Genomic DNA, 23,945 nt, shown 5'->3' with positions numbered 1-23,945 from the left:
TCGAGAGGCCCTGTATGCTTGTGAAGTGTCCTCTGCACCCGAGATGTCATTTGGAAAATCAAGCTCCGTGGCTGCTTTATCCTGAGCAGCATGAGGCTGCAGCCAGGGCCCTGTGCCCACTGCTTTGCTGCTAAGCCGCGCCCAGCCTACGCTTCAGGAGCGCGATCGGCTTTAACCAGAGAGGTGAGCATCGGCTACGTCAGCTGTGGCCCTGTCACAGCTGGTCACCTCTGGGGATGCCTCGTCTACTCTCCGGCACGCAGTCATCTCCTTCACTTTAGCTGCAGAAGTCGAGCTTCTAGGCCTGGATATGCGAGCCACTGCTGGCTCTCCCCTGCCACACAGTGTCACAGTGACATGTCCCCGACCTCTCTGCACCTCGTTTTCTCACCTGTGCGAAGGGGCGACCAGTGGGAAACTCCAGGGGCCTATGATGCTCTTAGGCCAGTGGAGGGCACAGAGCCAACTCAAAAGTCAGCTGTCCCCATAGGGACACCACACACTGTCAACGTGACACACTCACATTTTACCATAAAGGGTTCAGTTACAGCAGGGCACACCTGAGCCGAAGCCACAGTGACTTCCACTGCTCCACAGCGACCTCAAGGGCCCATTCTGGAGGCCACCCTCCCTCCAAAGGCAGCGAGTCCACTCTGTCCCGGCACAGGCTGCACCTGCCACGCGAAGCCAGAATGTGCACGCGGGGCCCGGCCACAGCGCTCCAGTGGCCGCTGGGTCCCTGCTAGGGAAGGGGCTGTCAGAGGCAGAGGGGCAGGAGTGCACCCAGTGCTTCCAGGGCCTGTCAGCTCTGTCCTCGTGGAGTGACAGGCTCCCCTCTGCTCCTCTCCCTAGCGCCCGTTCCACACAGGACCCGCGTCTGCCAAGGGGGTCTGCTGAACTCACCCCCAGTGCCCAGTGGACATGCTCCGGGCGCCGTGGTCACACCAGCCCAGGAGGCTGTACCTCTGGTGCCGGCGGCAGCTTCCCGCCTTGGTGAAGGAGCCCGGGTGCCGGGCACAGCGCGGCCTGGCCTACCTTGTAGTGCGCCAGCTGCAGGGCCAGCTGGATGAAGGCGTCGGGGCTCGTCCGGCATTTCTTGATCATCCCTTTACCAAAGGCGTCGAACGGGAAGGAGTAGATGTCCACATCATTTGCCAGAAGATTCGCGCTGTTCAGGGACGTCTCGATCACCTCCTGACACTGCAGGGAGGGGAGAATCCACTGCCTCAGCGGGACGCAGAGGCGCACACCAGGTCCCAGGAGCCTCCGCCAGGCCAGGGGTTGGGACCATTTTCCAGCAGCTTCTCTGGATAAATGACCCAGAAGCCCCTACAGGGCAGCAACCCAGGAGCAGTGGGGACTCCAGCCGGGTGGGGTCTGGGCACACAGGTAGGCCTGGGCTCCGGGAGCCCAGCGAGACCCCATCGGGCACCTCGGTCCAGGCTTTGTGTTACACAGCCCAATGTTGGCGTGTGGTGGCAATGGAGCCACCCAGGACATAAGTGAACGGCCGTGCAAGGGAACATCACTGTCACACAGGGGAACAGGAGCAGGAGGCTCAAGGGCTGTGCCACAGCAAAAGCCACCAGGTGGAAGGGCTGCCAGCAGCACGACCCAACCACAAGGCCCCCGGAAAGGACTGGAGCTGCTGGGGCTGGGAGAGGGATGGCCCAGCATCCCCGGGGGCCAGGGGATGGCCAGGCAGTCACCCTAACCAGGTGGGGCTCAGATAGTGGGTACAGGGCAGGCGCAATAGCAAGAGTCACCCTGGTGTGACAGCGAGAGGGACCCAGTGTGTCACTGAGTGACCCTGATGTGACACCAAGGGACCCTGGGGTCACGGGGGGACCCTCAGGGTGAATGGCGGGCTCCAGGGATGGACATGTGTCCACGCGGGTCAAAGACTGCAGGGCGCCTGGCTCTGCCAGGTGCTGGTGGAGGGAGGCGCGGGGCTGTGGGAGGAGGCGCGGGAACCCGTCTCTTCCTCTTGATTTTGCTGTGACCCTAAAACAGCTCTAAAAATATAAAGATAGGGCTGGGGCTGAGGCTCAGAGGTAGAGCACGTGTCTAGCATGCATGAGGCACTGGGTTTGATCCTTAGCACCTCATAAAGTAAAAAAAAAAAGACATTGTGTCACCTATAACTTAAAAGTAATTATTAAAAAACAAAGACTATTTAAAAATGTTTTTTGCAATGAATGAAAAGTGGCCTGATCAGCTCCCGGCCCAGGGGCTGCCAGAGGCCACACCTGTGCACGACCTCACGCCGCCACGGTGGCCAAGTGCTTCTGGGCCCTGGTTCCTGCCTGGACCAGGAGAGAGTCCGGACGGCGCTTTCCACCCTAAAACTCTTTCCCATTTAGGATAGGTCAACTCTGGGTTTGGTTGGGTTTTCCTTCTTTGTTGCCGACAGCTTACAGACACCCAGTGAAGTCGGAGCTGGAATTTCTCCGGAAAGCTTCAAATGAAGAGACACCTCCCGGGGCAGCCCCGGGCCCTGCTCAGCTCCCCGGAGTCAGGAGCACCCAGGGCCTGCGTCGCCCACCTCCCAGCCAGGCCGCGGCAGCGATACCCTGACTTACCGCTTCCGGGATGTCCCACTGCAGCCTGGTGGGGCAGGGGATGCTGGGGTTGGGGTCCCCTTTGCAGTGACCGTCCTCCGTGTACCCCAGCTGGAAGCAGTCGGTGGCCATGACGTACTGTGAGGAGGAAGCAGGCGTTGGAGGGTGGAGACCCAGCCTCAGCCCCTCCCCATCCCGCTCAGCACTCAGCTCCCGGGCCCCGACCCTGGGCCACACAGTGCCTTCTGCAGTGACCACCAGCCGGGTGTCCTCACTCGGTCCAGTCCCGGCACCACTGCTGAGGATCCATCCCCTTGGGTGCCAGCTGCAAGCTCCAGGTTGTGCCCGTGCCTCTGACTGGCTATGAACGGGGTCCCCATGGTCCTGGGTCTCACTGGTCTGCAGCGCAGGTCCCAGCCTCAGGCGACACCCACCCCTGCGGTCGGCTCACTCTCAAGCCTGTGACTTGGGCCGTCAGGAACATGGCGCAGGGCAGGGCCCAGGACAGGTGCGGGCTCTGTGCCCTCCCTAGGCGCTCCCCCTAGCGTCTCTTCGTGGCCTCTGCCCAGGAGCTCCCGAGCCCTGTCCTTCTGGGATTTTGCTGGTGACCAACTTGGCCTCCAGTCCCTCACCTCCCAGAAGCCCAGCCCCTGGTCCTGCCCTGTCTCTGCTGTGGCCGGCCACCTGAAGCCTCCTGAGGGCTCCAGCCTCCGCCAACTCACGAGCACATACTGTCACCTGAGATGCGAGGTTCAGGAGCCGACACCAGGAAGCAGGGAGACCCACGTGCCTTGACCACCTCGGGGGTCACTGGCTGCAGGTCCCACCAACTGCATGGCTTCCGAGGGGAACACACCCCTTCCCTCTGAGAGCAAGCATTGAGATGGGCACTCGCCGCGCACTTTTGAGTCAGTGCATGCCCAGGGCTCAGAGAGGTGCGGCCCCTCCCTCGTCTGGAGGCCAGGAAGGGGCTGGGGGTCCACAGCTGGTCAAGGTCACACAGGTCACAGCAGAGCAAACCCCAAGCCACAGAGCCTCTTGCTAGTCCAGGCTCCATGTAGGGCCTCTGCAGTCATCGTCCTCCCCTCAACCACTTTTGTCCACCTGCTGTGGTGACCGCCACACCCACGTGCGCACAGCAGGAAACTGGGCCTGGGAAGTGAGTGCGTTCTCTGTGTCCAGCTCCTCTGAGCCGCCACCAGACCCAGGCAGAGTGTCAGGACAACTCCAGGCGGCAGCTCCTCAGGGCACACTGGGCACCACACGGCCGGCATGGCAGCAACGTCCACCCGTCCCCGAGGACCGCGGCGCAGCACATGACCCACAGCTGCACTCCCGGGCCCAGGCTCAGAGATGAGGGTGCTCCCAGCAGCACTGCCCGCAAGAGCCCCCGTGCACAGACACACGCCCTCCCACGGGGCACAGAGGCGCCCCGGCGGCACCGCGGAGTTCTACGCAGCCACCAAGAGGAACAGCTCCCCAGTACATGCCGTGACCTGGGTGACCTGGACAACATCACACTAAGGGAAGGCTGGACACTGAATGTCCAGAATGGGCACATCCCCCAACAGGGCAATCAGGGTTACTGGGGGCTGGGGAGAGGGGTGCGGAGGCTTTGGGGGAGGGTAACAATGTCTAGAATTCAATACTTGGTGAATATTCCAGAAACCACTGACCTGTAAACTTAAAAAGGGTGGGTTTATGGTTATGTGTTATATATAAATTTAAAAGTAACCCAAAGAGGGCTGGGGCTGGGGCTCAGTGATGGGGCACTTGCCCAGCATGTGTGAGGCACTGAGTTCTGATCCTCAGCGCCACATAAAAATAAATAAAGGTACTGTGACCATAAAATATAAAATAAATAACAAAAAGTGCCAGGTACAGTGGATGCGCCTGTAATCCCAGAAGCCTGGAGGCTGAGGCAGGAGGATCACAAGTTCAAGGCCAGCCTCAGCAACTTACAGAGGTCCTAAAGTGAGATCCCAACAAAAAAGGGGTTGGGGTGTGGCTCTCTGGTTAAGCACCCTGGGTCCAAGCCTGGAATCTAACAATAATAGTGAATTATTCTGAAGAGAATTCTGTGCTCAGGGAACTTGCCTTCTAGAGTAGGTGGTCCGCCAGGTGAGGTGCTGGGAAGGGAAGGGAGGGAGCCACCTGTACGCAGGCTGGGGCTCCTGCAGCCCTGAGAAGCCCAGAGGCAGGCTGCTTAGCCCAAGCCGGGCTGCACCTGAGCTCCCCACACCTCCCACACACCTCACCACAAGAAATGCACCAGGAGCAGACAGGAGCTACCTCCACCAGAACTGCTGCTGATGGCCACTGCGGGCTTGGGTCAGCCTCACCTGAATGCAGCAGCAGGCCTTCACACTGAGAGCCCCGGCCCCTGGCCCTTCTGTCAGCCGGACAGTAACAGCTGAACACCACGTCTAATCGGCCTGTCCGAGACTGGACCCCTTCATCCTGACCGTATTCAGAATGCCTAGAAAAATCACCCTGACCTCACAAACCTCCTGCAGGATCCCTCCTTGATGACCGTGCCCGATGAGCCAGACTGCCTGGGGTGCAGCTTCCCTGCTCAACAGCAGCTCCTGCGCTCAGGGTCCTCTGAGGGCCCCCGGAGCAGGACCCAGCAGGCCGCACCGTGAGCGCTGTGCATGGACTTGGGGTGGGCCTCCGCTGCCGTGGCCAGGGGCGCCAGCTGCATTTGCAGCTGACAGGCCCTGGGCTTCAGTGGGCCTCTGCAGGGGCCTGGTGGGAAGAGCCCCGACTGCTTTTCCTCAGGGGCCAGGGTCCTGGGGTCACACGCTGCGGAGAAGCTGGAACGCCTTGCTTCTCCCATGCTGAAAACCACCCGTGGGGCGGCTGCCGGGGTCCTGCACCCACCCAGAGGTCAGCTGAGAGGCGAAGGGAAGCAGGACAGGTGGTCCAGATTAGCCAACGGTGAGGTCCTCCGGGGGAGGGGTGGGCTGAGGCCCGAGGGAAGACCCCTGCCCTCAGGAGGGTGGGACCAAGCACGGTTCCAGGGCTGTGAGCTCCACACGAGGAAACTGACAGGCACCAAGTGGAAAAAGCACTGGGGCCCGAAGCCTCTTCACAGACGGGAGGGCAGAAGGGCGGGCACCGGTGCAGCCTCCCTGAGAAGCCGACCCACCAGCCTCTAGGGCGGGAGACTGGCATCCTGTGGGCGGTCAGCAAGTCCCGGATTCCAGAGCATCTCGGATCTCCTCCTTTCAGGTCAGGGACGCTCCACCCGAAAGGTCTACGCAAACATTCCAAATCCCAGAAAACTGACCCTGAAACGCTTGCGCTCTCAAGCACTCTGGGTAAAGGACGCTCACCCGCGTGCGGGTGCCCTGGCAAGTCTGCCACGCGGTCTGCGGTTCACACACGTGCGGGTAGACCAGGAGCTGGCCTCCGGGCCGCCAGCTGAGACCCCCCACGGCTGGGCCTGCACGGTCCCTTAACTCCACGTGGTTCACAACAGGAGCAGGGGATACGGGATGCAGAAAGACGGCCTCTCTGTCCACGTGGACCTCCAAGGGGCTGCCTGCTGTGGACGTCACCCCAACTCATGACAACAGGTGAGCACTGTCCCCTCGGTGCAAAGCTACCGCGGCGGGGCCCGGAGTGCAGCGCTTCTCTGAGCCAGAGCCTGGCGGTGAGTTAAGGCAACACCCCCACCCCGTCTGGATACTTCATGCCAAACACGGAGCAGCTCGAACAGTCGGAGAGCAACCAGTTTTTAAGCCCTGTGTATTTACAATTTTCTTTTTCAGGGCTAGGGATGGAGCCCAGGGCCTTGAGCAGCTGAGCACAGGCGCTGAGCTGCACTGAGCTGCACCCCGGCCCACACTGTGTTTAAATGCTGGGCTCAGGGAAAGGATGACAGGGGTTTGGTGATTTTAAGAATGAAAATGATACTTTTCAATAATATGCAAGCTGCCTTTGTGGGGTGGGGGTGGGGGGCCCAGGGGCACTTAACCACTGAGCCACATCCCCAGCCCCATTTATTTTTATTTTGCTGAGGCTGACTTTGAACTTGAGATCCTCCTGCCTCAGCCTCCTGAGTGCCTGAGATACAGGTGTGCGCCACTGTGCTGGGCAAAACCACCTTTTTATAAACCAAAATTTAGTACGCTGGCTTCTGTTTTGCCTAAAACTAGGAGAGGTCACCATTCCAGAGCAAGCCTAGCTGCAGTCCGGACCGGGTTGCTGCCCGGTGGCCCAGGGCCACTGCTTGTCCCCACAGGGAGAGGCATCTACTGACTCCGGGCTCCTGCTGCAGGAGCAGACCCAGGGACCAAGCTCATGGCCCGGGGTTCTCCCAGGCGGCCTGGTCACCTGCGCCTGTCTGTGTGACAGCTGCCAGCACTCACCTCCCACAGGTGGCCCACGATGGGTGCATCCGCCCAGGAGTGCTCCGCGTTGATGCCCATCTTGCCATTCTTGAAGACGATAAACGTGATGGACTTGTCAAACCACCTGTGGGACCACACGTGACCATGGACTGCATGTCCACCTGACAGCGGTGACCCGGACCTGCAAGCTGCTTCCCTCTGGACAGCCAGCGGCTCTGTCCCCACCCCTCAGACAGCTCCAGGGGAGCAAGGATAAGGCACCAGCAGGACCAAGGCACCCGTGGCTCCCCGCACCAGGCTGAGGATACGTGAGCACATGTGTCCTGGAGACGAGAGCAGGCCAGCGGGGGGACGGGGGTCCCCTCAGCCAGTGGTGGCCCTCACTTCACAGAGAAGGAGTGGAGGACTCAGAGGGCAGCAGCCTGCAAAGGTCCTGCAACCCACAGGTCAGGCTGAAGCTGACTCCCAGGTCCGCCCCCACCCTGTGCTGTCCACCCCTTCTGCTCCTGGCCAGGGAATGGGCAACCACTATCCCTCACCAGCACCCCCAGGAAGGCCTGGGGCCTGGTGAGGGGGTCTGGACCTGCCAGGCTCGGGCTGTGAGCTCCTTGAGGTGCAGGGCAGGAGACCGAGCCACACTGCTCCAAAGTGGACCCCGGGGAGGGGGTGCCCAGACACAGGGAGCGCCGATCTGGGAGGAAAGGACGGTACCTGTCGAAGCACTTGCCGTGCAGGAGGGACTTGGCGTAGCTGTCCAGGGACGCCTCCGGGTCCTCCTGCCTGTACCCCTGCTCCGTATCATCCAAGGTCACGAAGAACGCGGCTTTCTCCACAGCGTCCAGAGACTGCTTGTTTTTCCCACGTCCAAAATAGTCCTGGCGACACTTGGCCCAGGGCACTCTGCGGTGACAATTAAATAGGGTTGGGGACGGCCGTGCCTGCAGCAGCTTGGTGACGGCCCTTGCATCAGACGCCTGTCCAGGACCTTCCTGGCTGCCCCCGCAGCGCTGCCCCGTGTGCTGGAAGGGGCTCACTGTGGGACACCAACCTTGCACGTGACTGAGTCACACTCCCCGGCTGGGTGCTGAGGCGCTCAGTCACAGAAATGTGCAGAGCTTTCCCCACCCTTCTTGGGTTCGAGGGTCGATGTCTGGTGCACGGGTGTGTCTTGCTACAGCCCCGTGGGTGAAGCTATGCCCACCTGTTCCTTCATAACCCCTTGCCCTGTTTAGGACAGAATCTTCCATGGAAGTGCCTTGTGTGTGTCCCCTCCTCTTACTGTGCCCTTGGGTGTGGCCTACCCAGGTGTCAGTCCACCTGCTGACAGTGGACATTTTGAAGATACTCAGCCCCTGAAACCTGACCCCTTGCCTCATTTGAATAGCTTCTCCTCAATAAAAGGGGTCAGCGCCTGCTCTCGCTCCCTCTTCCTGCAGACCCTTAAGGTCAGAGGAGCCGTCACAGCGACCCCAAAGAAAAAGGTATTTGTGTCTCTTGTTGGTTATTTTGTGCAGCCCGGTCAGCCCAGTTCAACTGGAGTGACCCCTGAGCCTTTTAGTCGTGACAACAGAAACCCGACAGCTCACTGTCCCCCTGGGTGGCCTCTAGGGCAGGGCACGAGCCTGGCACGTGATGCTGACGCACTGAATGTCCACGGAACAGGCCCGGTGCAGGCTGACCCAAGCCTCGCGTCCAGCAGGGACACACACACGCCCAGGCTGCCGGCCCCACCCACCCTCCCCGGGAAGCATCCTAAGTAAGTTCTGGAAGCAGAAGACCCTACAGAGTCCAGCTGCCCGTAGCCACCAGCTAGGAGTGGAGCCTGCCACCATGGAGCAAGGCAGAGCCACTGCGGCTCGGTCCCACTAAGGTGCCACCACCGCACCCACGGAGCAGACCCGGGTGAGGAAGAGCACGGGGCAGCGCGAGGGCCACACACCTGTCGGCCGCGGTGAGCGCGGCCAGCTTGGCCTCCCCGGGCTGCGGCTCTGACGGGTCGTCCAGGACCCTCTGCATCTGCTGCTCCAGCTCCCGGGGCGTCAGCAGCCTCCCGCTGTGGTAGAGCCACACCTTGAAGTAGCGGCCGCGGTGGTACACCACGATGTGCCTGCTGTCCTTGACGTGCTGGATGGTGTCTGGGGGGCGCGGGGGGGACCGGAATACGGGTCAGGGCAGCAGCTGCGCCACCCGACCCCGCCAGCGGTGCCTGGTCACACGGCTCCTCCCAGGTGACGGAGCCCAGGTGGTGGCTTCTGCAAGCCTTGTGCAGGGACACCCAGAGCCTGGCACCCCGCTGGGGTGTGGCTCTAGGCAAACTGCCCGGCCTCCCCAGGCTCAGCTTCCTCATCCAGGAACGCAGTGACGCGTCCCCAAAGCCGTGGACTTCGTCCTTGTGTGGCTGGGCCTTAAGCCCACTCAGGGCCCGCTCAGGGGGACGCATGGTCACAGCTGAGGGGCCACAGGGACTGGTGGGGAGGACAGGGTGAACCCACCACCAACAACAGGGCAAGTGCCAGGAGAGGTGGCCAACCTCGCCTGAGACACGGCCAGGCCCCCCAAGAAGGGACTCCAGAGCCTGGACACAGCCCCAGCACCCACCCCACGGGCACGTTCTGAAGGGGTTTCTGGCACCAGGGACAGAGAAGCCCCCTGAACTGGCCGAAGGGTCTCCACCAGCTACAGGGAGCAGATACCTCGCAGCAGAGACAGGACACGCAGCGCCGCAGCTGTCCAGGTCCACCCGAGACCCACAGGGCAGCGAAACACCAAGAGAAGGAAAGGTCTGGGAGGGGACGGACACCCTGCCGTCTGCAGCTACGGTCGGCCACGAGGAAGCCCAAGCCAACCGCCTGCCGCTGTCCAAAGGAGCAAGGCTCCTGCCAGGCAGGAGGTCCGTCCAGGACCCCACACTCACCCCCTGGGCTGCCCCAGACTGAACGGCCCGGGAGACAGCTGCTTTCAAGAGGTGATGAAGGAACAACGAGGCTACCACAGTGACCCCAAGCCAATGGGAATGGGTCCCTGTAAGATGAGGAGATGGGACACAGACACACAGGGACCGTGAGGGCACAGGGAGAGGCCGCCATCTGCCAGCCCTGGAGAGGCCTTGGGAGGAACCGGCCTGCGGCACAGGATCCTGGCTCCAGCCGGCTGAGGAGATCTGAGTAGTTTCAGCCGCCACCTCTGTGGTATCTGTAATGGCAGCCCCAGAACACAGCAGGCAGGAGCAACAGTTCAAAAATATACTCAAGAGGAACAGAACGAGGAACCTTGCCGGGCACAATGGGGCAGCCTGGAATCCCAGCAGCTCGGGAGGCTGAGGCAGGAGGATGGTGAGTTCCGAGCCAGCCTCAGCAACTTAGCAGGGCCCTAAGCAACTCAGGGAGACCCTGTCTCTCATACCTACTAAAAAAAAAAGGAGCCTGGGGATGTGGCTCAGTGGTTAAGTACCCCTGGTTCAATCCTGTGCCCCCCAAAGAAGAACAAGGAACCCAGGAGCAACTCCAGCCAAAGACACGCAAACCCCACAGGAGAAAGCATAAGAATTTACGAAACCATTTTTAAAAAAAGACCCAGACAAACAGAGGAGGAAACCAGGACCGTGGCAGGTGGGCAGACGGGGCAGGGGCGACTCTCCACCACCCCGTTCCACCTTCCAAGGCCATTCCAACAAGACAGCCGCGGGGAGCGGCAGGCTGACGTCTGGACAAGACCGCTAGGGAAGGAAGGAGGAAAGACTGAACGGGGCCCAGAGTCAGCTGCACACAGGCCCGAGGCAGCACCACCGTGGGCACTGCCCTCCCCACGTGAGGCCTGACGCGGCCAGCCACGAGGAGAGCAGGGTCGGAGCCACAGCTCACACCACACGTGGGAGCCGAATCCAGGCACCTGGAGAGCCACAGATAAACAGAGCAAAGACAGATGCCTGTGGAGAAGGAGGAAAGGGCCCCAGAGACAGGAGTCCCAGAGCAGGGACCCGTGAACCAGTGTCACCCAAGTTTTAATACTAACGTACTCACGATTAAAGACAGAGACCTAGTGCTCTAGGAAGAAGAGGTGACTGGGGACAGGGACGGTGCATCGCTGCCCCAAGTGGCTGCACGTTATGCCAAGACCCCCACTCGGCACGAAGAGTGAGACATGCCACCCGTCCTTTTTTAATATCCATTTTTTAGGTGTAGTTGGGCACCATATCTTCATTTTATTTATTTATTTATTCTTATGTGGTGCTGAGGATCGAACCCAGGGCCTCGCTACCCCTGAGCCACAACCCCGGCTCCTGCCATTCTTTTTTTTTTTCTTTTTAAAGTGCATGAGACACAGGAATAAAAATGACCAAGGGCCGGGTAGGGTGGTGCATGCCTGTGATCCCCGAGACTTGGAGGTGAGGAAGGAGGATCAAGGCCAACCTCTTAGCAAGACCCCGCCTCACAATAAATAAAAGGCTCTGGAGGATGGGGTAGCTCAGTGGTAGATGCCCCTGGGTTCGATCCCTAGTGCCCCCGCCACGCGCACAAAGCTCGGTGGAGGAGGCGAACAGTCAGCAGGGCCAGCGGCTCTCCCTGGGAGCCTGGTGTCGGCAGGAGAGGACCAGAGGATCTGAGCCTGCGCGGACGTGGGCTAAACCACTCGGAGGGCAACCTGTCAACGCCAATGAGACTGGAGAGGCCCGGCGCCGCCCAGCAGGTCCATTCCCAGGGACCCTCCCTGGGGGCTGGGCAAGCCACTCCCCGAGGAAGGCCCAGACCTCGCAGCAGTCTGCAGGCAGGAGAGAGCGCCAGGAACCTGCCATGTCCTGGGTCCTGACAAAGTTCCCCAACTGTCAACGATGAGGGGCTGGGAGGCAGCTCGGGGCAGAGCACCCACCCGGCACGGGGGAGGCCCTGGGTTAGCTCCCCAGCACCAAAACCCCCCAAAAAGTCAACAGTGACTCTGGCACGGTGACAACAGTGCTTTGTCTTCTTTCTAAATTTTGGTGAAAATTCCATTCTACACCTAAAAAGTTACCGAAGGGGAAAAAACCCAGAATGAAGGGGCCTAAGGTAAGCTGCAACGGTCGTGCCTGGGTATGGAGAGGGCCGTCCCAGACCCCCGCTGATACCCAAACCCACCAGCTCTGTCCCTTGGCACAAAAGCCATGCACGTCCCCTCCTCCTGGAGATTGCACACCGCCCCGGGGAGTGCTTGAGTGGCTCAGCTTTGTACAGGGAAACTGAGGCCCCGTGGCACCAGGGCACACCAGCCCTGGGCGGCCGGGCATTCAGAGCTCGCACACGCACGGGCTGCTGTGAGGCTCAGGCAGGACGACAGCCTGCTGGGGTCTCACAGGCCTGCTCCTCAGGTACCCATGTCCCCCCACCTGCACCTCCCCACCCGCACGGCCGGGGAATGGGGTCTCCCACACAGCACAGTGTGAGCGCTGCCAGCCGGCTGACCCTCCCTGTCACCATCAAGGTGTCCCGTTGGGGACAGTAGATTCCGCGCTACCCAGCAGTTGGTGGTGGACGCCCATCCCGCGGTGCAGCTCCCGGGCAGCACAATCCACACAGCAACAAGCCCCGCACACACCCGCAGCGGGGCCCGAGGAAGCCCGAGGAAGCCCGAGGAAGACCCAGAAATGGCGCTTGAGGAGACGGCCCTCGCCAGAGACCAGAACCTGGGAGCAGCCCACTGCCCGCCTCACAGACGGGGAGGCCCGACTCTCGGAAAGGCCCTGCCACTCAGTGGGGCCCCGGCCCTCCTCCTGGCCCTCTCCTAATCCAAGCCAGGGGTGGCGACTTTGGTTCCCAAAGGGCGCTGGCAGGCCCACTCACCTGTCTCCTCCCCGGGGATCCGGGCAGTGTTGAACAAGCGCTCCCACTGCGCGGAGCACAGGGGGACCGTGGAGCCCAGGAGGCGGATCTGCAACAAAAGCGTTTTTCAAACAAACAAGCAAAAATGCCACAGGAGGTTTTAAAGGAGCCTGCCGAGACCACACAGGTGACCAGGGCCGTGTTCTAGGCCCAGCCCTGGGTTCACCCAGCGTCTTCCCATTGTCCCCGGGGCGGGGGTCGCCGGGGGCATCCTGCACGGGCCGGGGCACAACCTCCCGCGGCCACTTCACAATAACACATCCAAACCCGTCCGTCCACTCTGACACTGGAGCCAAAGGACGTCCAGGGAGAACACGGCTTCTCCGAGTAGCTCGCGCAGTGTCAGTCCCCTCAGAAGCCAACAGGCAAAACGCAGCACTCAGGGACGGGAGATGGAGCCACTCAGGGCGCCCAAGAGAGAAGCCCTCAGATATTGACCCCATGAGGGTGGAAAAACCAGATAAAAGGAGCGCAGACCTCCGCTCCCTCTGCACAGAGCCCTGGTGATGATACCGAATCGGAAGGACAGAGAGCAGGTCAGGTCGCCGGGAGGGAAGGTCGGGAAGGAGCGGAGGGATCTCCCGGTGACGTGCAGACTCTTCCCGACCGTGGTGATGGTGCAGGGGTGCAAGGAGCTCACCAGACCCTGCCCCTAAGACATCCTAACATGCCGGACCCTTGTTTCGTGTGTTCACTGCTATTGTCTATACTGGGATGGAGCCAGAGGTGCTTTGCCGCCGAGCCGCGGCCCCAGATTGTCTTCCATATTTTGTTTGGAGACAGAGTCTTGCCAAGTTGCTTAGGGCCTCACTGAGCTGCTGAGGCTGGCCTTGAACTCGTCATCCTCCTATGTCAGTCTCCCAAGCCGCTGGGCTCACAGTGGCACACTACAGTGCCCAGCCCTGGCCCTTTGTGACATTTGAGACAGGGTCTCACCAAGTTGCCCAGGCTGACCGGGACCTTGTGGTCATCCTGCCTGGGCCTCCTGAGCTGTGGTTTCACAGATGAGTGCTACGGTGCTCGGCCAAGGCGCCTTTCTTCCTTTTTAGTCGTGGATGGACGTAACACCACTTACTCGTTCATTCCTTCCTTTTTAGTGGTGCTGAGGGCCAAACCCAGTGCCTCACACACGCCAGGGAGGCACCCTGCCTGAACCCAGCCCCAGCCCTGCCAGGGGACCTTCCCGAGGCAGTCTGTCCACTCACCGGCTTGATCTCCTCCCGGTCCACCTTGCGGCGGTACAGCAGGATGGCGTGGATGGCGTTGCCCGCTCTCGCGGCCTGGATGTGAGTCGGGGTGATGTACACCATCTCCTGAGGGGGGGGGGCGACGGCAAAGAGAGGGTCACGGGAGGTGGACACAGACAGCTCCACCTCGGCCTCCAAGGGCTCAACCGCTTCTGCTCCACCTGTGCCTCACGGTGGCACCGCCGGCTCCAGCCGGTTCTGTTTTGCTCATGCTCTGAAAGCACACAAGGCCCTGAGCGCCCCTGGGCGCATTATTTTGTTCCTATGTCCTCGTGGAATGCACAGGAAGAAAAGCAGAGCCAAGTTGACTCAGCCAGGAGCAGCCAGACCATCGGAAGTTTCCCGGAACAGAAGGAACCTGAGGTTGGAAGGATCATGTCTAGGGCGTGGCCAGCTCGCCTGCGGGCCGGACTCGCTTCTCCACCTCGCTTCTCCACCGAAGGAAGGGCGGAGGACCAGCGGAGCGCGGCCTGGCCCTGCAGGAAGCCCCCGTGGGGAGACGAGTGGGGAGACGAGTGGGGAGACAGCACGAGGCTCCGCCGGCACCACTTCTCCTCAGTCAGGAAAAGGAGAGAAAGGAAACTTTTCCAAAGAAACAAATGAAAAGAAAAAGCAAATGATAGAGACAGCGATAAGGAAGAGAGGGAGGAAATAGAGGAAGCGAAGAATAGAAAGGGAAGGAGGAGGAACTTGCAGTCGGTCACTGAACAGAGGCCTGGAGCCAAACCAAGGGGCCCCGCACAGTCATCCGCACGTCCACAGGCAAAGGCTGCGGCAGGAAAGCACGCCCCGGCTCCTCAGCAGCTGCCTTCGCTCAGAAGAGGGCCCAGGTCAGCACCTGGTGCAAGCTCTCAGCCAAGCCACGGGCTGAGCCCAGGTGCAGGCAGGGACATGAGCCCAGAGGGCAGTGAGGCAGATGTCATCGAGCCGAGTTACACAACAGCGGCACTGGTACAGGGCATGGAAGTCCTGCTCGCGGGAAGCCTGTATTTGCAATCCAGACTTCTCTGCAGCACCTTGAGCAACCTCCCACACAAACAGCCGCTCACGTGGTCCTGGGTGTGGAAAGCAGGCCTGGCGTCCCCAGGGCGTGAAGCCTTGGGCGGGGGAAACAGGAGCAGGGGTGCAGCCCCTGAGCTCACTCAGCAGCACCCAGCAGAGCCCTGACGAGGTCACCTGTGCAGGACGCGTGCTACCCCACAACCGCGTGGACGGCAGCCGGCTGGCCGACTCACCATGGCGTAGTAGTTGCTGTTCACCATCAGTGGTCCCCGTCCTCGCAGGTAAATGTACTCCTCCCACCAGTCGCTCACCTGGCAATAAAACAGGGACAGCCAGAGGCTGAGCGGGAGCCACGGCTCTGGACGCCCATAGTGCTCGCTGGCAGACTCCAGTGTCTCCCGGGGCCATCCAGAGCATGGAGCCCCTAAACCAAGAGACGGCAGGACAGTGGGAACCGCACTGTCTCAAGTTGAGGCCCAGCCAGGAGGTGGGTCACCTCCATTTCTCAGACGTGAAAACACAAGTGACAGCGGCCTGCTGACCTGCTCTGAGTAGCCAGCACTGTCCAGGCAGAGACGCTGCACCCCGCCCAGCACCGGAGATAAGACCCCAAAGTGCCCTGCAGATGGCTTCCCCCTCCCCGGGTATCCCCAGGAGAGCCCGCGTCTCGCCAAGTGCAGAGCTCACGCCCGCAGCCCGGCAGGTTGGGAGGCGGAGGCAGGAGGATTCAAGGCCAGCCTGGCAGCTTAGCAAGGCCCCCAGCAACTGAGCGAGACCCGGTCTCAGAACGGAAAGTGCTGGGGCGTGGCGCAGTCTGGGTTCCCTCCCTGGTTCTGATCCAGGGCCCTGGACCAGAGGCCTGTGCGTTATCTTGTTCTCCAAAATTAACGACCCGATGTCACCCAAGGAGCGCTTCCTCAGCACCCACAGACACTGTCCCACCTGACAGTGGCCCGCCCAGCCACATCGCCCGACTGGCACCATCCCCTGCTCCACCTGGGTCACTTCTGACACCTCCTCTTGCACATGAGTGGTCCTCAAAGCCTGGACTGTGCCCCCTGCTCCATCCCCAAACGTCTCCCCTGGCCTCCCCGCCTACGAGGAAGCTCAGCGGGTCCTGGCGCAGACGCCCATGGACGAGAGCTGGGCGGGACCCAGCCGCATCCCAGCCCCGACCGGAGGGCTGCCAGAAGCTCCAGGGGCAAAGGAACTACACCGGAGGGGAGGAGCAGGTGGCCGGGCAGCGCGCCCCAATGCTGTAGGAGGAACAGCTCCGCAGCACAGACCACAGGTGTAAATGTCCCTCCTCCACACACCCGCTCTCAGGCCAAACCGTCACCACCTCTGCACACAGGTCCTCCGGGGTGAGCCCGGCTAGTCTACACTGTGACTTCAACTCTGTCATCCCTGGCCCCTAAATCTGTATTTTCATATGGAAAAATTTCATCAAGTTAATGTTAAGTGGCACACACCTGTAAACCCAGCAACTCAGGAGGCTGAGGCAGGAGGATCGCAAGGTTGAGGCCAACCTCAGCAACTTAATGAGACGCTAAGCAAATTAGACCCTGTCTTAAAATAAAAAGGGCTGGGAGCTGGGTACAGTGGCACACGCCTATTATCCCAGTGGCTCTGAAAGGTTCAAGGACAGCCTCAGCAACTTAGCAAGGCCCTGAGCAACTCAGTGAGATCCTATCTCCAGATAAAATATAAATAAGGGCTGGAGAGATGGCTCAGTGGTTAAGTACCCCTGGGTTCAATCCTTGGTACCAAAAAAGAAAAAAAGAAAAAGAAACATTATGTAGATACTTACATAATTTGTGGCCCACCAGGATTTCAACTTCAAGTACCACTGTAATTTTGGTCCAAGGTTGACAGCAAAATCTTGGGCAAGTGCTGTCATGCGCTGGAAGTCCCCGTCCTTCATGAGAGGCCTCACGGATTCCAGATACTGGTTAGAGAAGGAAGCATCGGCCAGTTACACTCGGGCATCTAGGCCTGGCGCCCCCGCCTGTGCCTATAGAAGTCACACTGTGTTCAAAGGACTGGGAAACCTTCCCCGGGTTGATCCCAGCCAGCCCCCAAGGTTAACTGCTCCGGCGGTGAAGGACCTGGGGCTAATGACAACTAAACACTTAAACCCTCTCATCCTTCAGTAGCTTAAAAAGTGCCCCAAATCCTGTATCCCCGCCAGTCCACCAGGGTCACTTCTACAGCATCAAGGTCACCGCTTGGTGAACAGAGATCTCAGGAGAGTCCCTTGTCCATGGGTTGGCCTGTCATCAAAGGTCTGTTTCCACCTACGCTATGATGACCTGGGGTGGTGCCCGTGAGATGGGGGAGGCCAGGCAGGTGACAGGACGGCGCTGTCTCCACCGTGACAGGCCCAGGCCAGGCTCCAGGGTCAGGGTCTCAGGGCACAGACACCCGACAGGCACTGCTCTAACAGAGCAGACGCTGGACGGAGGGGCACGGGGAGCAGGGCACTCGAGCACTCCCCCCTGCACCTCCGTGAGCAGCTCACTTCCGACTACCCCACTGGGGCCAGAACAGCCTTGAAACGCAGGGCCCAGCCTCTGAAAAGGGCCGGCTGCTCCCGTCTGGAGGCTTCCTCCAAGTGCTTTAGTGAGACAGCAACCGTGTGGCAGAGCCTGAGCCACGCAGGGCGGGGGCTCGGCCTGAGAGCCCTGGGCCCCTCCACCAGAGGGCACCGTGGTGGGGCGGCCTCAGCCCCCACACAGGGGAGAACTCAGGAGAGCACAGATGGGAAGGGACCTGCCGAAAATAGGGACTATTTCCAAACCCTGATTCCAGAAGTTTCCAGCTTAAGAAACAACGGAGCCCTCACAGATGCTGGTGAGGGTTTAAGCCGTGGGGCCGTCTATGTAGAACTACCCTCCATCAGCAGAGGACACTCCTCCTCTCCTGGACATAACCTCAGGCCAGCAGCAACCGGAAAACAAAAGGCTGTCCATGGACACTTGGCACAATCATGCGCCACAGCCGAGTGGCGGCAACCGCTCAGATGACCGTCCACGGAAGGTGAGCTGCCATCCACCACACCTAGGAACGCTCTGAGCCAAAGAAGGAACATGCACCCACCGGCCATGCATGAATGGACCTGAGGTCGCTGGGCAGGGCTGGGGACGGCTCAGGGGCAGCGCTTGCCTAGTGTGTACAGGGCCCTGGGCTCTCTCTCCAGGACACAGAAAGTCACATCTCAGTGGGCTGAGCCAGGCCTAGGAAGTCACACCCTGTGAGACGGCATTTATGTGCAATGTCCTGAATAGCAGAGGCAGAAGCAAAAAGTGGGACAGAGGTCACTAGGGCTGGGGGAGGGCAGCGGGAGCCATTGCTCAACGGTTTAGGGTTGTCTGGGAGAGTTTGCCTACAGACAGGTGAACACAGCCAACGTCACCGAAGCCACACTCCAGGAGGAGAAGACAGAGACTCGTGTCTCACAAGTGCGTGCATGCGCGCGCGCGCACACACACACACACACACACACACGTGCAACACACACAGGCTACGTTTGAGAGAGTTAAGTGAGACTCCAAAACCTCGGAACTGCGTGGGGAAGCTGTACGTGATGCACGCTGTGTCTCGGGCCGTGGCAGGGCGCAGGGGCAGAGCGCTCGCCTGGCACGTGTGAGGCACTGGGTTCCATCCTCAGCACCCCACTAAATAAATAAATAAATAAAGGCATGGTGTCCATCTACAGCTAAAAACGTTTTTTTAAGTAAGTAAATTGTATCTCAGGGAAGCTGCTGAAGACCCCCCCCCCCGTAGTTTCTCTATGAAACGTGGAACCTTCCTGAAACATCTCCAGACACAGCCTCACAGCGGAACCGATGCCAACGCCCACAGGGCACAGTGCTGCGAGCCAATCAGAGCAGGCAACGCCACCTGACGCAGAACCAGATGCACCCGGAACCCAGGACCGCCGGCCACACCCACCCTGCTGATGGTGTCCTCCACAGCTGGGACAGGCAGGCGAGGCAGGGACGTCTGGAAGCTGTACAGCATGGGCTTCCGGCCAGAGAAGATCTTGACCATGCTCTGAAGGAAAAGGTGACATTTTAAAGACGTGGCTCCGGGGAAGACCCAAGGCCACTTCCCGACGTGGACATGGCCAGCAGTTCACGAGGGCCTGCAGGGGGTGCTTTTGATCCAGGCCACCCTCTGCCCCTCCCTCGCTGGCCGTGGCAAACACACACAGAAACCCAGACACACCAGCGGGACCGGAGGGCTGCCACACACACTGCGCCACTCTCCCCTGCAGCCCTGGGTGTGGGGCAGCTCAGGCTCCGGGAACAGGGGCTGAGGTCAGCCCTGGCCTGGCCCTGGAGCCAACCCGGGGGGACGATGCAGTCCCCTTGTCCCTCAGCTGGAGGAAAACAACGCGCCCTCCCCGTGGGCCTGGTGAACGGCCTGGACCTGCTGGAGGTCACCTCATGCCGACAGGAACAAAGGTGCTCCTAGGGCAGGGCGGCCCCAGTGCTGAGGCACCACGGGGCCAAGTGCCACCTGGGGATGTCTGTCAATCAGCCACAGGTGCCACAGCAGGGGACGTTGACCAGCCCCTCGAGGAGACATCATCGGGCCACTCTGCGTGGGCCACCGTCCCCCTCCTGTCTAGGTGTCCACTTCCCTAGCAATCAGAGAATGTGCAGCCAGAGAACAAAGCCGAGGTCCTGGGGAAAGTGGAGCCCAGGGGGGTGACCCCCTGGAGGCCCGAGCAGCAGGCCCAGCCCACGGCTGGGGCCGCCACATGGTGGGTGCCCACTGCGGGGCAGATGGGCGAGCAGCGCCCACACACTGATTCCACGTCGTGGAGACCAAGGACAGCTCCAGGGGACCAGGGACTTGGAGAGACTCTCCCTGTGACCAGGTTCAAGAAAACCGTTCAGGACGCTGCAGACAGCGAGGGTCCACCAAGTTCTGTTTCTGTACGAAGCGCCCAGCTCCAAAGACCCAGGTTGGGCTCGAAGAGCCTGGTGCCCACGGACCCAGCAACAAGAGGACAGGCACACCCGGGGACACTCAGGGGCCTGTGGTGGCCTACAGGGGCCGAACCCCAAAGAGGAGGGCTGAGAAGTCCTAAGAGGAGTCCCACTGGGGACGGGTGATCTTCAGACAACTGAGCTCATGCAGCAGTGGAAGGGCTGCAGCTGCACAGAGGCCCAGGCAGAGCCCAGCTGTGACCTGTAGAGACCGCGGGGTCCCGGCCAGGGCAGCAGGGGCCAGCTAAGGAAACCCCGAGTGCCCGACGGCATGGCGTGACCCGGGCGGGGGCCTGAACCCAACCTGAGCAAGTCCCCACGGAGCAGGCGGAGCTCGGGTCAGCAGTGAGAGGACTGCCCCCGCCTGCAGGGAGGGGCAACTAGGGGTCAGGCCGTGGCATGCCATGTGCCGGGGGCGCCCGTGAGGTCCCCTGAGGCCACGTGCTCTCACCATCCAGATCTTGGTGGCTCGGCTCATCTTGCCGTGCTCCGCGAACATCCAGCCGTGGTAGGAGAGCAGCACCTTCAGGGAGTAGCGCATGGTGACGATGAGGGCCACCCAGAGGCCCGTACTGAAGAGGACGCCGCTGACCACTTTCTTCGTCTGGCTGGTCATGCAGTTGCTGGGGGGACAAACCACACAGGACGCCAAAGTGTGGGGTGGGGGAGGGGCGGCGAGACGGGGTGAGCCACGGGGCAAAGCTGCTCTTTCCAGGGACAGAAACGGGAGAAGGCCGCCCGCCTGGACCAGAGCCGCTCCTCGGGAGAACAGGGAAGACAGCTCAGGATCCCCTCCAAGACTCAAAGTCCATCCCTCTCCCCCAAAATGAACCAGCTCCAGGCCAGGACCTCCCGCATGGCCCTGCACCCCAGCTACCGGGAGCCCAGGAGTCCAAGACCCGCCCGGGCACCCCAGGGAGACGCCGTCCCTTAAGACAATGACCCGCACATGAGCCTGGGTGGGATGCAAACAAACCCAGGCTGATCTGGGCCACCTGGGTGCAGGGGGCCTCCCAGGGCAGTCCCCGGGGGCAGGAGCCCCCCAGGGGTAAACCACACAGTGGGGCGGGCGAGCCGAGGTGCGCACTGGGATTCCCAGCCTTTTTCTTCTGCTCCTGGTCATTTTTTCCCACTCCAAGGGACCTTTGGATGTTGCTCACACAAAATCATCTGTCACACCAACCACCTGTGCCGAATGTGTTCTCTGACACAAGGAGGCTGATTCACAGTGGGGGAGGGAGGGGAGCAGGGGAGGACAGACGGACTCTAGACAGGGCAGAGGGGTGGGGGGGCAGCGAGGGGGCAGGGGGTCAGCAATGATGGTGGAATGTGATGGGCATCATTATCCAAAGTACATGTATGAAGACACGGATTGGTGTCCATGTACTCAGTATACAACCAGAGAAACGAAAAATTGTGCTCTATGTGTGCAATGAGAATTGTAATGCATTCCGCTGTCACATATAAACAAAAAATTAGAAAAAAACAAGTTCTACCTGAACTATTTAGTATCAAAAGAGCTTGTTTTGGTCTAGATAGAATATTTATCATGCCTAAAAAATGACTGGATCACATACGATGATCGTTCAAATACTATGCAGAAAATCCAAAATGTTTCAGAAAAGGTTGTGCTTCATGGTAAAAGTGGGGCCTGAAACACGAGATGGTGCCCACCCTCACGGGGACCGAAGTCGAGGAGATTGGCCACTCACAAAATGGCCAAATAGTGCGACTGAGAGACTCGGGAGAGTTAAAAACAAAACCGCAGATACTGCAAGAAAAAATATAGATGAAATACAGCTACTTTGTGGTTTTTAGTGTTAGTTGCTTAGAAACTGCAAGGTATTGGAAAAAGGTGTTTCAAATGACAAACAATCTACACAACCTGAACATATCCAATGTTTGAAGCCATCAGTTTAACAATGTATTCAACAATGACCCAGAAACAAATTATCTTCAAGGTGAAATACAAATCTGCTTAAAAATTTGTATTTTTTTATAAACTGTCAAATCTAGTGTTCAACTATAGTCTTTACTTGAAAACGACACAATCTTTTCTGATAATCTGATGTATAAGCAAACCTAGATTTAGGGATTTAAGAAGCTATATTTAAGATTATTTATATCTTAGATTTCTAGGTACTACGTTACTATATTAGAGGTTCAATTCACAAAAAACAAAGAGTATTTTAGCATAAATAAATAAATGACATATTCAGTATATTTTTTTAATACTGGGGATTGAACATGGGGGTGCTTAACCATTGAGCCACATCCCCAGCCATTTTTTACTTTTTGAGATGCAGTCCCACTAAGCTGCTGAGGTTGGCCTCAAACTTGCAGTCCTCCTGCCTCAGCCTCCAGGGTCACTGGGATCACAGGCGTGCACCGCTGCACTCAGTAATATGCTCAGAATTCTGTCTACATACACAGAGGTACCTGGGTGGCAAGGGCTTTCCTTTGAGGAACACGCTCCCTGTCAGGCTGCCGAGGACGAGGAGCCACAGAGATGACACCCACACGGTTCAAAGGCCCGCACTTGGGAAGTGGCAGCCCGGGGCAGGGTGTGCAGCTCAGGGAAGGGCGCCCACCTAGCAGGAATGAGGCCCTGGGTTCGCCCCCAGCGCGGCCAAGAAAGAAAAAGCAGCAGCCTGGTCACTGGAGCTCCCCAGGACGTTCCAGGACAGCACCTGGGGCTGGAAGATGCTGACCCTCAGCCTGGCCTTTCTAAATCTGGACCAGGGATGACCCAGTTTGCCAAAATAGGGCCAAGAAACAAATCTTATAACAGCCAGATTACGGAAGCCTGTAAAGAGCTGGCGGATCCTACACCGAGCCCAGGTGGAGAGTCCGCCCACGCGAGGGCACACTGAGTGTCTGACCCCAGGCAGCATGGAGGGAGGCGGGCCAAGCTCCCGCCAGCTCGTTGACTGGCATGAGCCGTGAGCTGTGTGAGCTGTCCCAGGGCCACGGCCCCTGGCTGGAGGAAGACAGGAGGCAGGTGGCCACAGGCAAGATCTGCCACGTGCTCCTGAGATGACAAGACAGCAGCAGTCCCTGCCACGGCTTCCCAGGCCCCTGGCAGACAAGGAAGCTGGCCGGGGCCCAGGCCAGGCGTGTGTCCACCCAAATGGCTGGGAAGGTTTATCTGTTGAAGGCATGAGCCAGCTCCTGCTCACTCCAAGTGTCCGCTTAGGGAGCAGGCTGCAGCGGACTCCCGTACGGAGCCCTCAAAAAGCAGAGCCCAAGAGCCGGGCAGCACTCAGTGTCCTGGGAGCACCCACAGGGCCAGGCTGACGCACCTCATCGCGTACTGCACACTGTCAGCACGACCCAGTCAGTGGTTTGCTGAGACTGTCCACCTGCGGCCACCTGGGGTGCAGCCGGGGCCCTGCGGGCTGAGCCCCAGCCCTGGCCACACTGGCCAGGTTATTTCTTACCCCTTTCTGAGGGGACAAGGGCCAGGAGCAGGGAGACCATGGAGGAGACCCAGAGCTTCGCTTCAGCGTGGCCCACCTCCCAGCCGCCACGGGCACTGCACTTCCACACGTGCTGCTGGCCCAAAGAGGAGGCCCGGGCCCCAGGAGGACCTGGGTCATGACTCCTCTGGTCACGGGCCTAAGTGCTCCTCCATAAAAACAAGCAGAAGCCGAATGGAACTCCTGGTGGGGGACAGCCAGGGACCCTTCCTGACACCGCAGGGCTTTCAAACCAGAGAACAGAGACGTGCGTTCAGGTGCCCGGGCGCCAGGCAGCAGGCCACCAGGGGCCAGAGCCCAGGTGTTCTGCATCTGAGCAGGTGGACGTCACCGAGGCAGCTGGTTGTATTGTGGTTTGTCTCTTGGAAGGTTCTGGTGGGAGGGGAAGGGCTCTGAGGGACACCGAAGATTCAGAACTAGGCAGAGCTGGGTCTGGATCCCAGGGA

The 23,945-nt window shown here is 59.9% G+C and overlaps 1 protein-coding gene across 3 annotated transcripts in view; it reads right to left on the bottom strand.

Moving 5' to 3' along the window:
* Positions 1 to 23,945, bottom strand: part of Cpt1a (carnitine palmitoyltransferase 1A) — a 51,059-nt gene that overhangs the window by 9,959 nt on the left and 17,155 nt on the right. For all 3 annotated transcript variants that reach the window (XM_078045438.1, XM_078045440.1, XM_078045439.1), the window contains exons 4-14: positions 20,472 to 20,643; positions 18,975 to 19,076; positions 16,831 to 16,968; positions 15,254 to 15,331; positions 13,977 to 14,084; positions 12,733 to 12,820; positions 8,859 to 9,054; positions 7,631 to 7,819; positions 6,938 to 7,043; positions 2,583 to 2,699; positions 1,036 to 1,200 (exon numbers count right to left, since the gene is read on the bottom strand). In XM_078045438.1, the coding sequence (XP_077901564.1) occupies positions 1,036 to 1,200; positions 2,583 to 2,699; positions 6,938 to 7,043; positions 7,631 to 7,819; positions 8,859 to 9,054; positions 12,733 to 12,820; positions 13,977 to 14,084; positions 15,254 to 15,331; positions 16,831 to 16,968; positions 18,975 to 19,076; positions 20,472 to 20,643 (1,459 nt within the window). The remainder of the gene's footprint in view (positions 1 to 1,035; positions 1,201 to 2,582; positions 2,700 to 6,937; positions 7,044 to 7,630; positions 7,820 to 8,858; positions 9,055 to 12,732; positions 12,821 to 13,976; positions 14,085 to 15,253; positions 15,332 to 16,830; positions 16,969 to 18,974; positions 19,077 to 20,471; positions 20,644 to 23,945) is intronic.

Source organism: Ictidomys tridecemlineatus, chromosome 4 (assembly GCF_052094955.1).
Source record: "Ictidomys tridecemlineatus isolate mIctTri1 chromosome 4, mIctTri1.hap1, whole genome shotgun sequence".
NCBI classification, from domain to species: Eukaryota; Metazoa; Chordata; class Mammalia; order Rodentia; family Sciuridae; genus Ictidomys; species Ictidomys tridecemlineatus.
Note: the sequence above shows the minus strand (reverse complement) of the source record. Positions and strands in the feature narration are given on the sequence as shown.